Genomic DNA, 17,226 nt, shown 5'->3' with positions numbered 1-17,226 from the left:
ACGTGACTTGTCATTCTCTTGCTATGCTATGTCCTTGTCATACACTGCGTCCTCAGGGGCTCCGCTAGGCAGAGGAGTCTGGGGTGTTAACCTGGAATATTCCTTTAATATTGACACCAATTGGGGATTGGGGTTTTCACATTTCTTATTGTATTCTACATCATTACTGGATTTGTTAGCACAATAATGTAACACTTTAAGTCTATATAATTACATTTATATTAATTGTCACTGTACAACTACTGTCCATTACTAATATTATATAATATAATACTGATTATACTAATATAATACTGATTATGCAAATATTGCAAATACTATACTAATATAATACTGATTATACTAATATAGCAAATACTATACTAATATAATACTGATTATACTAATATAGCAAATACTATACTAATATAATACTGATTATACTAATATAGCAAATACTATACTAATATAATACTGATTATACTAATATAGCAAATACTATACTAATATAATACTGATTATACAAATATAGCAAATACTATACTAATATAATACTGAATATACTAATATAATACTGATTATACTAATATAGCAAATACTATACTAATATAATACTGAATATACTAATATAATACTGATTATACTAATATAGCAACAACACTACTAACAAAGCAATGTCTCTACTTATATAACTAATATACTAATATAACAACTATTCAACAAATATAACAAGTACAACTAGACTACTATAATAACAAGTCCACTAATATCATTACACTAGTACATAAACCCTGCCCTGCTTATATAATACCTACATTACCAATATAACAACTACCGTACTCTACTAAAATAACTATATCACTAGGACTAACAAGTCTTCTAATATAATTACAAATCTACTATTATAAACACACTAGTAATATAAAACCTACATTACTAATCTAACAACTTTACTAATACAATGACTACAACTAACAATACTCTGCTGATACTGAAGAATATCATTATATGGCTTCCTGTCTAGTTGTCCTTTATCTACAGACTACGATCTTAAGATTCTGCTCACAACAGACTGTCCATAACTGTAGTCGCTTAAAGTGAAGAATTTCGTCACCACCATACAAAAGTATCAGATACAATTCAGATTTACATTCACTGTCCTACACTTACTAAGGCATCTAGAAGGTGGCCAGAAATGAGCCTTAGTTTGGCATTGCGTCTCGTGGCCCGCTCGCCGTTCTTTTAGACAGTGGGTGCAGTGGGGCAGGAATCTAGGGGGCCAGGATGGGGGTGTCAAAGTTCACCAGATTTACAACAAATCAATAAACTTGAGTTATATCACATATCTATACTAGTTCCTGACTGGCACAAATTTACAATCTGATGCACTTATATACGCAAAAATTCTGGCGAGTTAAGAATCGTCATTCTTAATTAAATTGCCCCAAGTGTGCACAAAGCCACTAAATCAGAAATGGAGAATTCTGAGAACAGCTGTTTTATTCCAGTAATGGGAAACCCAGAGGGGCACTTTCCTAGAATTAACCCTTTGTAAGGAATTGGTAAACCGGTATCAAGAACAAGGTTAATATAAGGATGCTCTTTGTCTAGCTCTATGAAACCAGAAGAACAGATGATACTGCTATGGTTTAATGCTGCCACCTACTGGAATAACTTGTCATCAGCCTGTTTGACAGTGAACTACAGTACATGAAGAGTTATGTAGCGCTCTAGTAAGATGTGGACCTTGTTTAGGCTAAGTTCACATCTGCACATGGATCTCCATCGTTCGGGTCCAGAGAGCCAAAACGCTAAAACAGTAATTACCCACGGACACCGGTGAACTCCATACACTATAATGGGGATCACCAGGGTGTCTGTTGGGCCGTTTTTATATTGAAACCAGCAGAGAGAAAAGTCCTCCATGTAATCTATACTCTGGCGCAGATGTGAACCTAGCCTTGGACATGTGTCTATGGCAAGTGCTACCTCTGCACCCCTTATAACTACACCCCTGGGTGCTGGCCCATGATCTTATGTGGCTGGGAATGTATATAACTAAATGCTTGCAAAATCTAGGCACAATGCAGAAGATAGACATTTATGGAATAGGAAGAACATTGTGAATGTGGCTTATGAAAAAGTGAACGACACTAATAATCCCAGCCTCCATGAATCCCATAGGAGTACCTAAGCCAGGGGCTCTGCGCTCTTCTGGTAATGGCAGCCAGACAATTTAGGGGAACTCTACTAAACATTGGATCCCACAGTTATACTATATATAATAGGCTATTGCCTTCTATACTATCAATGGTATATTAATACAGTGAAAACCACCAAAAAATTGCATTGAAAAGTGGTCTTCTCGGGGGTGGTCTTGTCAAGGAAAGTGGCCAGTATGCATTATATATGATGGAGCTGTAAATCATTATTCTGTGGGAATATCTTCTATTTTTTTGTTTCTAGATGTTGTTTTTATATACTTGTTATAGCGCCCCCTAGTGTACTGTTCATTCCTTCTTAGAATATCTTCTTAACGTGTCCAATGCCAATGAGAAGATGATGTTTTTATTGTACCGATTTTTTTATTGGCTCCCTTGTACAAGATCTAGGAGGGGGCTCAGATACCCATAATGAAAAACTGTCATGTCTGTGCAGCTATAACAGAAAATACAAATTTTCATAGGTACTTCTAACTTAAAGGGAGTCTGTCAGCAGGAAAATCAGTCTCAGACTAATGACAGCACCTTGTAGGAGAGTCTTTCTTATTCCGCATTGCAGCTCCATTTTAATAAATATCAGGATTGTATTCTTATGCAAAGTAGCTGACAAGGGCTTTAGGGGGGGAGGTGTCCTCTAAAGCCAGATCTTCACCCTCTTCTATAATCACCTTTAACTTCCACTCAGCACTGCCCCCACTCCCTGAGTGACATCTCCCACTTTGTCACACTTTGTTAGGGATGGTTATCTAGGGCAGAGAACGACGCGAGAAGATGCCCCTAAAGCTCGCATTATCTAATTTGCCTAAGAATAAAACGCTGATTTTCATAAAAATGGAGCTGCAATGCAGAATAAGAAACACATATTTGGAAAGTGTAGAAGTCGCCCTACAAAGTACTTGTCATTAGTTTAATACTGATTTTCCTGCTGACAGACTCCCTTTAAAAGGGTTGTCCAGGAGTCTGTTACTGAAGACCTCTCACCCTCGCAGTCTTCAGACATGTACAGCGGCCTCTTCACAGCAGCGTGCCTAGTATACCAACTGTGCCTGGTATTGTAGCTCAGTCCCATTCATGTGACAGATGAATATGATGTCACTGGTTGATGAAGTGACTGCTGAAACTGCTTCGTACAGCTGTTTGAGAGTATTGGACCCCTGCCGATCTGATATTGATGACCTACACTCGAGTCCTGGAAAGCTCCTTAGAAGAGGAATAGGCCAAAAAATTCCATGCCAATGTACAGGACTCATCATCAATTACTATACAGTAGATGAGGAAGAGGAGAACCTACTTGTGCAGTGGTTTAGAATACTCTTGAGGGTCAGCAAATGAAGCCTGGTGGAATGGTTTGGCGGTAGGGCCGGCTCATGGCTTTGTCTCTGATTTGTCAGAGTTACCAGTTCACAGTATTTCTACTGTAGTCTGAGAATCTGGTGGCCATTTTACAAAAGTTTAAAGGGGACCGGGAATTTAAGGAACAGTGCCAGAAAGAATAAAAGGTTCATGATAAAAGCAGAATGCATAGTTAGGAAGACCCTTCATCACCTCCATCAATTCAAGTTCTTAGCATCTGTACAGTAGCCGCTCCACTGATTTTGGCACAGTTGGAATTTTCTCTAGCCCCCACCATTACTGAGCAACAAAAGCAGGTAGCTTTGGTGCCTGTTGTACTATTTAAAGGGATTCTATCATTAAAATCACATTTTTTCTCGATCACACGTAGGAATAGCCTTAAGAAAGGCTATTCTTCTCCTACCTTTAGTTTACTTCTCCGCGCTGACGTTCATTAGAAATCTTGGGTTTCGTCTGTATGCAAATTAGTTCTCTCGCAGCACTGGGGGCATCCCAGTCCAGCGCCGCTTCCATCTTCTTCAGGAACCACCTCTCTGCACGTCTTCCAGAGCTGGGTCCAAACTTCTACTCATGCGCAGTCGGTTCTGACATCGGGCCTTGGGCAGAGCTGACTGCGCATGCCCGCCTGGTGTTAGCGGCCATTTTCTTGTGGCTGCTTACATAGTAAGCTGGGGTAAAGGGCCACAAAAAAATGGCCGCGTGCTGGTGCAGTTGGCTCTGCCTGAGTCCCGATGGCAGAGCCGACTGCGCATGCGTAGAAGTTTGAACCCAGCTCTGGAAGAAGACATGCAGAGAGGCCGTTCCTGAAGAAGATGGAGGCGGCGCTGGAGATTTCTCTTGCAACATAGGGGACACCCCCAGTGCTGTTTGAGCACTTGGGACCGCCCCCAGTGCTGTGACAGAACTCATTTGCATACAGACTAAAATCGGGATTTCTACCAAACAGCTGCATGGAGAAGACATCTAAAGGTAGGAGAAGAATAGCCTTTCTTAAGGCTATTCCTACGTGTAATCGAGAAAAAAATTTGATTTTAATGATAGAATCCCTTTAGGCTAGGTAATGTCAGTTGGGCGGAGTCAGGCAGGGGGTGGGATTCAGAGCTCCAATCATAGGCTGCCAGTGCCAGCGCTCACAATCACACCCCTTGTCTGCTCCTGCCTGACACTGCTCTACTGACATTACAGAAATACTATATCAGGGACCAAACTAACAGCATTGATGGCTCAGGAATGGTGGTGACTAGAGAAAAAATACCAACTGTGCCAAAATCAGTGGATCAGCAGCTATTAACTGATGAAAAAACTCGACTTGTTGGAGGTGGTGAAAGGTTCGTCTTTAAAACACCCTTTTATTTTGAACACAAAGGATTGTTCTAAGGATGTGATACTGGCCTTAAAGGGATTATATTAGATAACAGATGATGGAAAAAGATAGGTCTGATTTCTTCGACGTCCATGTTTAAAACTACAGCTCACTTCCATTCAAGCGAATTGGGCTGAGCCGCAATACCAAGCACAGACTATGAACAAGAGGGGCACTAATCCTCTATACATACTTGTCAATGTATTCCTTAGATAAAGTTTAGGGATTTTTCCAGATTTTATGTTTCTCTCTGTCTCTGGTCCATGTGCGGCCTCTGGTGCTTTTCTTCTACACTTTGGAAAATGACAGTGTAGATGACATTTTATCATGAGCTATATCTGACAGCTGCCACCCCATAGGGTAATCCGCGTAACTCTGTGCCAGATTACAATCCACCATATTGTTCCTTTTTTTATAATTCATTTTGTATTCATTTTTATTTGCCTCCACAATTCTAGGTAATATAGATCTGACATTCCCGCGGTAATGACCCTTACGGTAGTAGTAATGGTTTACCAATGGCAGGATGTCTTCATTGTAATGTGTCAATTTATGGCTTTCATGAACCCAGCAGCATTGTCCTATAATTAATGTAGAATGTACAGTATTAAGTTACACTGTACTTGGTAGATCGTGCATACGCAGTAATTGTTACCAGCAGTGATTTTTGTTACAATGATACCGACTGTGTCTGGCATTGTCTGGGGTTGACAGATGCACATCTGCTACATATAGTCTATTCCCCGAACATGAGATAAAGGTCATCATTCATAAAACTGCTGCGATGAACTGTCGAAATTTTACAGTATATCAGCAGCATGGTCATCATACTGGACAGTATTCTATCAATGCATAAGAAGGATTTGCCTAATTCTAATTGTAAAAGAGGGGTCATTTTCCCCTATAACTTATGCCAGATTTCAGGTTCGCCTTGTAATATATTTGTGCCTGCCCTGGCCATCTTGCACTTTGCATAGGCCACGATTTCAAAATGGGTTGATGGGAAGAATATGCAAATCTGTCTCCCAAGATGTCTCCCTGTTTACATCTTGGGAGACAGATTTGCATATTCTTCCCATGTTCCCTTGCAGTGGAGCAACTATGACTGTATAAGTCTCTACACACCTGAGAAGGTGGTCTCTCCCTCTCCATAAAATGGGTTGAGTGAGCATAGTAAAAAAAATGTGGCGTATCTTTGGTGCAAAAAAATTGCTGTATGCCAAAGTTATACCCACCTATGCAAGATAACTGGCCTTATACCCCTCAATGTGTCTATTACCGTTTGTTTAATGGTTGACATGAGCGAACTCGAAGCCAAAATGCTTGCACTGATATATGACAGTTCTGGAGCCATTATAATTCTGTTATAATAATATAGTTCTATATAATTCTGTGTCGTACTGTTCCTCTGTTATTCCTCCTGAGTAGAGATGAGCGAACACAGTTCGGAACAGCCGTTCCGAACAGCACGCTCACAGCACGCTCCCATAGTAATGAATGGAAGCGGCCGGCATGCGGGGGGTTAAGCGGACGGTCGCTGGCAAAGTCTGCGTGCCAGGTGCTTCCATTCATTTCTATGGGAGCGTGCTGTTCGGATCGGCTGATCCGAGCAGTGTTCACTCATCTCTACTCCTGAGTATTTAAGGTAAATTAACAACTAGCTGTTACCATCTCACTTGACAGGCTGAAGCCCCAGTTTGCAAAGACCTGCAAATCGGATGGAATTCTGGGTAAAACGGAAAAGCTATGTTTTCCAAATCGTAGCATGTCAATTATACCTGCGGAACCGCTAATGTTCTCGGTGTACGTATAATGGGAGCAGGGAGTCTGCAGAGGAAAATTCTTTGAAATTGCAATGAAAAACACTGCGGAAAAATACACGATGCCACCTTTTTCTGCTGCCTTTCGATACGCGGGACCTTAGCCTTATTCTGGGCCCCACTGGTAAAAATCCCCACTGGTAAAAATCGCGGCGTCTTACAGTACTTGCAAAGTGGATGGGATTCGCATGTCCACTAGAGATGAGCGAGTACTGTTTGGATCAGCCGATAGAAATTAATGGATGCACCTGGTACTTCCGCTTTGACGGCGGGCGGCCGCTTAACCCCCCGCATGCCGGCTACGTCCATTCATTTCTATGCGAGCATGCTGTTCAGATCGGCTGATCCGAACAGTACTCGCTCATCTCTAATGTCCACTTTGCGGAAAAAATCGCAGCACAGACATGCTACGATTTCCAAAACCATCGCGGTTTTGAAAATTGCAGCATATCAATTATATCTACAGAAATGCCGGCAGCTTTCCCATAGATATAATTGTAACAGAAAGTCCGCGGAGGAAAACTCCGTGAACTTTCTGTTGAAAGCGCTGTGGGAAGAACCGCAATGCGTTCATGCCGCACTTCTTCCCGCAGCGCTTTTGTGCTGCGTTTCCGCCCAGTGGGGCCTTAGCCTTAAAGAGGTATATCCCTACACAGTCTGCCACTTGACAGTAGTGATTGGACAGAGTCAGTCTATATTGGGACTGCCATAACTAGTAACCCAGGTTCTCAATATACACTCACCGGCCACTTTATTAGGTACACCATGCTAGTAACGGGTTGGACCCCCTTTTGCCTTCAGAACTGCCTCAATTCTTCGTGGCATAGATTCAACAAGGTGCTGGAAGCATTCCTCAGAGATTTTGGTCCATATTGACATGATGGCATCACACAGTTGCCGCAGATTTGTCGGCTGCACATCCATGATGCGAATCTCCCGTTCCACCACATCACAAAGATGCTCTATTGGATTGAGATCTGGTGACTGTGGAGGCCATTGGAGTACAGTGAACTCATTGTCATGTTCAAGAAACCAGTCTGAGATGATTCCAGCTTTATGACATGGCATTGCATTATCCTGCTGAAAGTAGCCATCAGATGTTGGGTACATTGTGGTCATAAAGGGATGGACATGGTCAGCAACAATACTCAGGTAGGCTTTGGCGTTGCAACGATGCTCAATTGGTACCAAGGGGCCCAAAGAGTGCCAAGAAAATATTCCCCACACCATGACACCACCACCACCAGCCTTAACCGTTGATACAAGGCAGGATGGATCCATGCTTTCATGTTGTTGACGCCAAATTCTGACCCTACCATCCGAATGTCACAGCAGAAATCGAGACTCATCAGACCAGGCAATGTTTTTCCAATCTTCAATTGTCCAATTTCGATGAGCTTGTGCAAATTGTAGCCTCAGTTTCCTGTTCTTAGCTGAAAGGAGTGGCACCCGGTGTGGTCTTCTGCTGCTGTAGCCCATCTGTCTCAAAGTTCGATGTACTGTGCGTTCACAGATGCTCTTCTGGCTACCTTGGTTGTAACGGGTGGCTATTTGAGTCACTGTTGCCTTTCTATCAGCTCGAACCAGTCTGGCCATTCTCCTCTGACCTCTGGCATCAACAACGCATTTCCGCCCACAGAACTGCCGCTCACTGGATGTTTTTTCTTTTTCGGACCATTCTCTGTAAACCCTAGATATGGTTGTGCGTGAAAATCCCAGTAGATCAGCAGTTTCTGAAATACTCAGACCAGCCCTTCTGGCACCAACAACCATGCCACGTTCAAAGGCACTCAAATCACCTTTCTTCCCCATACTGATGCTCGGTTTGAACTGCAGGAGATTGTCTTGACCATGTCTACATGCCTAAATGCACTGAGTTGCCGCCATGTGATTGGCTGATTAGAAATTAAGTGTTAACGAGCAGTTGGACAGGTGTACCTAATAAAGTGGCCGGTGAGTGTATTCATACATTAATAGGAGGAATAACTGAGGAACAGCACAATACAGATCTACAAAATGCTCCAGACCTGTTACTTCACGAGGACCTCAGGAGAGGTGACAGGTCCAATTAAATTCAGGTTAAATGAAATATTGCTATTTTAAACCACTTACGCTATGTTCACATCTGCGTTGCTGTGTCTGTTGTTCTGGTCCGTTGGAGGAACGGAACAAAGGACACACAGACCACTAAAATAGTGGACACCACCGACTATAATGGGGTCCATCAGGTGGCTGTTCTTTTAAACTGATACTGCTGAATAAAAAAGTTGGACTTGCAGCACTTGTGGTTCTGATCAGAGAATCAGAGCCGCACTCAGGACTTTCCATTGTATCTGTCTTCATTTACTTCAGAGCTGAAACAAAAACAGGAGGACCCTTCCATTAGCTCTCCATTTTTTTTTAAAGGAAACAACAGTACTGCCTTCTGCAGCTGAAATGGATGAGGATGGATAAAAATGGAAAGTCCTACAAACATTTGTTTGGGAAACTATTATGTCTGTTGTTCTGATCCTCAATCAGCTACAGCTACTGTGAACATAACCTTTAGGCTAAGGGCCCATATTACGGAAAAGCAGATTTTTGTTGCAGACTTTGCTGCCGTTTTTTGAGCCAAAGCCAGGAGTAGAAGAGAGAAGTATACGAGCTTGCTTTATGGTTCCCATTCCTGGCTTTGGCTCAGAAAACCACAGTGAAATCTGCAACAAAAAAGAAACTTTTCCACAAAGTGGTTATTTGGGATCAGGAAAGAATGGGGCAATGATGGGGTATTGTGTAAAAACTGCTGAGGCGGATTCACATGTGTCAACGTCATCTCAGTCCTATATAGAGATGAGTGAACAAATTCGGAACAAACTGAATCCATCCTGAATTTTCCAAAAGTTTCAGGGTTTACTTGAACCTGAATCTTTGGGTATTTGTCACACATGAACCAGAAGTGCTACTATTATACTCTGGGGACTCTATAGACCTCAAGATATAAAAAGTGGAAGCTGTGGAAACCGTTATACTCACCTTCTCTCAACTATCCTGGGCATCCTCGAGGTCCTCATGTGGCCTCCTAGGTGAAATCACACACTTCGGGTTACTGCTGAGGACCAGTCACAATCACATGGGGTATGTCGAAATTGTGATGCTTAAATGGAAGAGGCCAGAAGAGGACCCTGAGGAAGCCTAGGAGAGGTAAGGAAGGTGAGTATAACTGTTATCATGTTTCCACACCACCCCTGGGTCTCCTTTTATTATTCTGACCTGAAAATTTTTGGGGCTGAACCATCTAAACCTTAAACTAAATGAATCTTCAGGTTTGCCCCTCTGTAGTCATAAAGTATAATAAAGAAACCATGGCAGGGAGCACTTAAGTGGCAACACATGAAAAGTAAGAGTTAAAATATTGGGGGGTTTTCCCCAATAATTTATACAATTTAACACCATTTCCTTCTTTTAATCTTGATCCCAGAAACCTCTTTAACCCATATATAAGTTTGAGAAACTTTGTATATATAGTACTTTGCGTTTGTACACTAGCTTCACACCTGTCCTTCGGTTTCCATTTTTGGGACTGTTTGGGGACCCGAAAAACCGATTGAAAGGCGGTTACCCAAGTAAACCCACGGACCCCATAGACTATAGGGTCCGCTGGGTTTCTGCCTGGTTTCTGCCCGAAAAATGCAGAGAGAGAAGTCCTGTTTGTAGGACTTTTCTCTCCGTGTTTTTCAAGAGGAATGTGGGACGGAATCCCTGAACGGAATTCGAGCACTGGTGTGAATCCACCTTAATTGTATACTGATACGCCCTGTATTACAGTCAGATGTAGTTCAACATTACCACTGGATTGTAGACTGGATTGTGGACTGGGAGTAGCTAAGGCTTCGTTTACATCTGCGTTGGTATTCTGTCTGGGGGAGTCCGCATGAGGAACCCCCAAACGGAATACAGAACGCAACTGCGGTGTGCCAGTGAAAGCACACGGACCCCATAGACTATAATGGGGGTCCGTGTGTTTTCCACTAGATTTCCGCAGGAATCATGAGGACATGAAAGTAGTTCACAATCTATTTTCCTGTCCGCATGATTAGTGCAGGCAGCGTGCGGCAAGCACACGGACCTCATTATAGTCTATGGGGTCCGTGTGCTTTTACTGCACAGCGCTTGCAGTTGTGTTCGGTATTCCATTTGGGGGGGTCCTCATGCGGACTCCCCAAACGTTATACCGAATGCAGATGTGAATGAAGGGTAATGCTGCTTATACACATCAGACTTTAGATTGTTGAAGTGGCAGATTTTGAACATTTGGTGAACAACTGTTCTTAAAAAAAGCTACGAATGTTCGTCCCATACAACTAACCATCAACAAACTGATTGTGTTAGATTTTGCTGTTAGCTGTAACTGTTTGTTATAGACTTCACTGATACTTCTATGGGCCATTTGTGTATTTTGGGCATATATTTTCAGAATAAGGACTGGGCAATGGGTTGGGACAACCATCAGAACATTCTTGTTGTTTATGTGTTTGTAATAGTGTTCTGTATGGGGATCTAAGTAAATTTTCCAGTTTTATTATTATTTTATGGTACTTTCCTCCCGTGCCCCATTTCTGAACGATCCCGTAAAACCCCTCTAACACACGTTAGTGTCCACTGCCCCCAAAACAAGCCAATAATGAAAATGTGTCCATCAGCATAGCAACAAAATAAAATATTTTCCAAATATTGTAACCAGTTTGCGGATACTCTGGTTAATAAGATCAATCTTGTGGAATGCTTACTTCAATACCACAGCGTTGATCCATACTACAGCACTCAACAGGCTAGCAAGAAAAAAAACAAAACAGGAGAAACGAATGCATAACTGGTTTGTTAGGAAGTTAGGAAGGAATTGCCCGATCCCTCTCATGGACAAGCGTGCTGGCGGTCCTTGGATTTATTGCAGAGTGCTGCTGCCTTCGATTGTTATCCATGTGAGCAATGACAACATAATACATATGAGCAATGAGCAGAAACTATGCAATGTGCATGTGTGCAAAGAATAACTTGGAGAGAAATCACTTAAAAAAAGCATGCAAGTAAGAAAATGTGCATAGTACTAAGGTAAGTAGAAAGCCAACAACTGAAAAGAAATAAAATAATGAGAACAGGTAAGTTTCATGCTTCCAGAATAAAATAAAATAAGCATTGCTAATACATAATGATGCCTTTCTACCTACACGGCAGGGTCAATACGCACAGCCCACATTCAGCAATAGCACATCTATCAGTAAGCAGCCGGGGGGAACGTTAAACATTTAGTCAACAGTCATGTTCTCATTCAAGAGTTGTATTTGCTGCCCTGCCAGTTCTGGCCCCGACTGGAGATGAGTGACATGGAAGCTAAGACGTTTCATTGGAATACATAGGATATCCTAATGCTTGGAGCAAGCTACTGGCTTCAGATTTTCCATTTTCTAAGAGGTGCCATTATGGCCTACTTGTATTGTGCTTGTCTTAGATTTCATTTCAGACAAGTGTAACATGCTTGTGTTTAACGGTCCATATTCTGGACAAAAATGGACACGGTAAACATGGACTACCCACAGTTCGTCTGAACGAAACTTACAGCACTATAGATCTACATGGTATATATGCCACACCATAAGGAATGGGAATTGGTACGGTAAAGGTACGGTAGAAATATAGTAGCCGTCACTATTGTCAGCCTGAAGAATTCATGAATCTGACACAATGTTCTAGAAATCCTACAGAGAATAAAGGTGTTCTATCTCCTATTGGGCTGCTCCATCTTTGGCCTAAGACCATAATGTCGAACCTATGGCACGGGTGCCAGAGATGGCACTCAGAGCCTTCTCTTTGGACACCCATCCATGTGGGGGCCACTGTGGAGCAGATTATACTGTGTGGGGGTCACTGTGCAGCAGATTGTACTGTGTGGGGGGCCACTGTGGAGCAGATTGTACTGTGTGGAGGTCACAGTGAAGCATATTGTACTGTGTGGGGGTCACAGTGCAGCAGAAAGCTCTATAAAGCCCCATTCGTATGACCATATCTTGCAGGTCTGTAATTGTGTGCAACTGTGGATCCGCACATTATTAAGGTTAAATTGCCGTGTTGGCACTTTGTGATAGATTAGTGGGTTTTGGGTTGCAGTTTGGGCACTCCGTCTCTAAAAGGTTCGCCATCACTGGCCTAAGACCAACAAAAGGTGTAAGGCTTAGATATGGGAAGGGTCTTAATGAGCCCTTTGTCATACTGGAGACGGGGCACAGCAGGGAGGCTCCTGGAGAAACCACTTGTATTAGAGAAGGAGAAGACTGATTGATTGATTGATTCTTGTGGGTTTAGTGTTCCTTTAAATTTGAGCTGGGAACGGAGAGGATAGTCATCTGGGCAGCTCCCTGCTGGGTTTTCCCTACCCTGTTCAGCTACATTGACAGGTCTCCTTACCTACCTATAAAGGGAGAAAATTGTCCATCAAGCTGAGCCGGGCTGGGGAGAAATCTAAAAATCTGAATCTGTATCGTTCTCCTACCAGTCCGGATCTACTGACTAACTGTAGAAGGTGGTACGGTATTTCTGGCGTTCACTGCAGAGTATCCATTGGTCCACTGAAATTAATGGATACCTGTCTAGTCTCATGACCCTACATAGGAGTGTTACCTACGTCAATGACTATTAGGCCTCTATACATCAGGAGGTTTTCACTGGTGCTGCCATTACAACAAACAAGACTAATAATAAAAACTGTATGTATATTACGTCATTGTCTTATCTGACTTGTAAGACATATCGTAATAAGCACAATATTTTCATAGGGCTTCTTGCTCCAAAGCAAATGGCGTTAATCTAGGGAAAACATTAGAAGTATGTAATGGATCCTTGTTGCCCAGACTAAATGTTTTTAATGGCTGTAAGACTAGTCTTATCACAATGGGAAAGATCATTACATTTTATACATGTGACTTGCTCATATTTAGTGGCAGCTATACATTTTGATGCATACTCCATATGTTGGTAGCCTATGAATCTAGAGCTTTCCTGTGTATTATACATGTGATGTGTTACTTATTGTTGAAGAAGTAAACAATATGGATTCCTGGGAAAGACTAAGAAGTCCAACTAGTCTGACCACGTAGCTTACATACTTGTGTTTCCCACTTAAATGGTGGTATAGCATGTATCTACAAAGACCAATGGGATAAACTTTCTTTATATAGAATTATGTCCTAATCTATTCCTATATATATTACAAAGCTCCTAGTGTGCTAATATATACCAGCTAGTGGCCCAACACTATCAATAGTCCTCTATGATAGATCACCGATAGATCATACCTATACACCCAGTAGAGCTTTAGCTACTCCTTTGTCCCACCTCTTCTCTGTAGTATTCACTATTAGGGGAATATTCTTAAAACTAATGATACATTGATGCACTAATAACTTATACAACATCATAGCCTAATATTAGTGTATGAACTATAGCCTAATATTACATAACCAAGCTTACCAAACTACTAAATCATGGATTATAAAAGAAACATCCAGTCTAATGCTGTATAATGCGGGTGTGTTTGCTATAGGAGTAGGTATGGTTTACTTACTGCAATGACGGAGACTCCAGCAGTGGTGCTGTTCGGCTTTGGACCTGTATTGAAATGCTTCTTTATCTTTCCAGCTACTGACAATGGGTATTCATTTTCAGGCAGACCATCATCCTGCACAGATAGATTAATAATTTATTAGTAGAACGTCATGTACACATAAGTTATATGTGTTATTAGCGTGGTATTACAATGGCTGATACAGCTGTCATTTACAGATGTGTCCTTCCTTACCCTTCATCTTGGTGTGAGATGACCAGCTTTTTAAAACAACATGATTTTACAATATTATGTATCTGTCTATGCCTAGCCACCCAGTGGTTATTTTGTCAATTGCACCAGGTAAAGGGTTTTGCTATTAGGTTACAATACTGTATTGTGTTTCAAAAAAAACTTGAATCCTTATAGGCACATTCCCATCTAAGGCCGGGCCCCATGGGCTGTGATTTGCCCACAGCGGAAACACCACGGAAAAATCACGGTGTTTTACAGTATGTGCAAAGTGGATGGGATTTTAGCCAATCCTATGCCTACTATGTGGTAAAAACCGTGGTGCGGATATGCCGCGATTTCCAAAACCGGTACGGTTTTGGAACTCGCAGCATGTCAATTATATCTACGGAAACACCAGTGGTTTCTCTATAGATATAATTGTATCAGAAAGTTCACGGAGGAAAACTCTGCGCTGCAGGAAGAACCGTGATGCGTTGCCGCCGCAGTTTTTCCTCCAGTGCTTTTTGACTGCAGGATGTCCTGTGGGGCCTTAGCTTAAAGGATCATTATCAGACTTGTAGCTTTAGTCAACCTAAGTGTTTTAACCAATATATTTCTTTATCTATCTTGCTCCGTTTCCCAGATATAATTAAGTTTCTTTCCTCAGTGTTCCAGCTGCCTAAGTTACAGACCTGCTTCAGATCGGAATGATGACTGAATCCCTACTCCTAGCCGTCTATTATCTCTTCTATATCTCTTTCTGAACAGCTCTTTCAGTTTTTTAGCTAGTCAAGTTTCTTGGAGCCCTGTCTCTGTTACCTGTGTAAGTAAATCCACATATAACTGTGCCATTTACAACAAGAATGAGTTGAAAATCAGGAAGTGGAAGGGAGAGGAGACAAAACGGCAACTGATATCCTGAGAAGAGAAACTCTGATCCCAAAATTTGAGCTAAGGTAAAAGTGGATATATCTGTGTATCACATGGGCATATCAGAAAATGGCTCTTCTTCATGTACTGAAGTGGCTCAAAATGATATTAGTTTCTCATTAAATCAATTCAATACAATATTGCAAGATGCAAGCAAAACCCTTCATAGGCTACAAGTGGATTATGCACATAAAGACATACAAGATGGAAATCTTGTGACGTAGTATCATGAAAATCATGTGGATCGTCAGGGGAGGGTAGTCCTGTATAGACTTTTTCTACCTAATAGCGATAGGGGTAGGACCAACCAGAACTGGGCACCATAGCAGTCACACATTTGTTGCCTATTTGCTGCGTGAGTCCTTGTGTATGGCTTAGGTTTTACTTAGCTCACATTTACATCACACTTACATTGACCCATGGATGTTCCAGAACCTGCAGAGCAGAATACCTCTGGTCTACATCTACCTGCAGCATCATGGTGATCAATCCCTGGAAAAGAAACAAGAAAAAACTCGATTGTATTGACTGTGTTATTTGCAATATAAAATTTAATCTGCATTTAGAGCAATGCCATGGGCATTATGAATAAAAAAAAAAATCACTAAACATCTGCATCTGGAAAAAAAATCTAGTTTTGCGTATACATCAAAATCTTTCAATTTTCGGAGCAAAAGCTTAAGGTCCATCAACAAAGGCTGAGATTGTAAAACAGATAGACCTCAGTATATTCTACATTACTACAATATTTCTTCTTAATTTTAAACAGCCCTTCCTCAGGTTACATTGCATTCAATACATAGAATATTTATCTTAACAATTCTTGATGTTTCCCACGGATAAAATTTCACTTTTATTTCATTTCCTTCATGGCTCGGTCTCTCAAGTGTTTTCTAATTTATCAGTTTCCATCATGTGTTTTCCTGACGTCACCAGAGCATCTGCTTGTATTCCAGATGCCAAGTTTAGCGCCCATCTTACAGACATCGAAACACGTTTTACACCAATGCATCCGATTCCAACCAAAACAAAAAAAAAATTCTTGTTGCATTGTAGAAGAAAAAATTCTCTCTAAAAATTGTGCACATGTATTACACATACAATGCAAGGGTGTATACTATTTTATATAGCAGATATGTCTCATAGCCTAAAATGAGACATGGAAACTTTTTTCCTAAGGGTAAGTTCACACAGATACAGACTCAAAATCCTGACTAAAAAGACAGCTCCCATTGAAATCAATGGGAGCTGGTCAGTTCTTTTTTCCGGGAGCCGTTTGTTCCGGCTCCCAGAAAAAGAAGAGAGACGCTCATTCTTTTAGGTGGATTTGCCTCGCGACATCCGCCTGAAGACACTCCCTCCCAACTAGGTCCATTCATTTGGGCCTAATCCGGAGCAGAGTGCGCGACTGGATGCCAGTGCACTGCACCGGCATCCAGTCGCGGCTACCTGTATTCTGGATCAGAACCTGAGGCGGCCTCCGGTCCAAAATACCCCGTGTGAACTTATCCTAAAAGTTCACTGATATGGTTGCTGCTTTTTTTGCTCCTTAAGGCTGAGGCCCATGTTGCGGAAACGCAGCTTTTTTTGTTGCAGATTTTGCTGCGGTTTTTTGAGCCAAAGCAGGAATGGGTTGTGTAGATAGAAGAAGTATAAGAGCTTCCTTTATATTTCCCATGCCTTTTGCTGTCACTCTTGGCTTTGGCTCAAAAAAAACACAGCAAAATCAGCAACAAAAAAATTCTGTGTTTC

At 41.7% G+C, this 17,226-nt stretch overlaps 1 protein-coding gene across 4 annotated transcripts in view; it reads right to left on the bottom strand.

Annotated features, from left to right (window-relative positions):
* The window catches only part of DCLK1 (doublecortin like kinase 1), a 289,553-nt gene that overhangs the window by 10,434 nt on the left and 261,893 nt on the right, over nt 1-17,226 (bottom strand). For all 4 annotated transcript variants that reach the window (XM_075265954.1, XM_075265952.1, XM_075265953.1 and 1 more), the window contains 2 exons: nt 15,886-15,966; nt 14,332-14,445 (listed from right to left, as the gene is read on the bottom strand). In XM_075265954.1, the coding sequence (XP_075122055.1) occupies nt 14,332-14,445; nt 15,886-15,966 (195 nt within the window). The remainder of the gene's footprint in view (nt 1-14,331; nt 14,446-15,885; nt 15,967-17,226) is intronic.

Source organism: Leptodactylus fuscus, chromosome 2, assembly GCF_031893055.1.
Source record: "Leptodactylus fuscus isolate aLepFus1 chromosome 2, aLepFus1.hap2, whole genome shotgun sequence".
Lineage (NCBI taxonomy): Eukaryota > Metazoa > Chordata > Amphibia > Anura > Leptodactylidae > Leptodactylus > Leptodactylus fuscus.
This window is presented reverse-complemented; position numbering and strand designations above follow the sequence as displayed.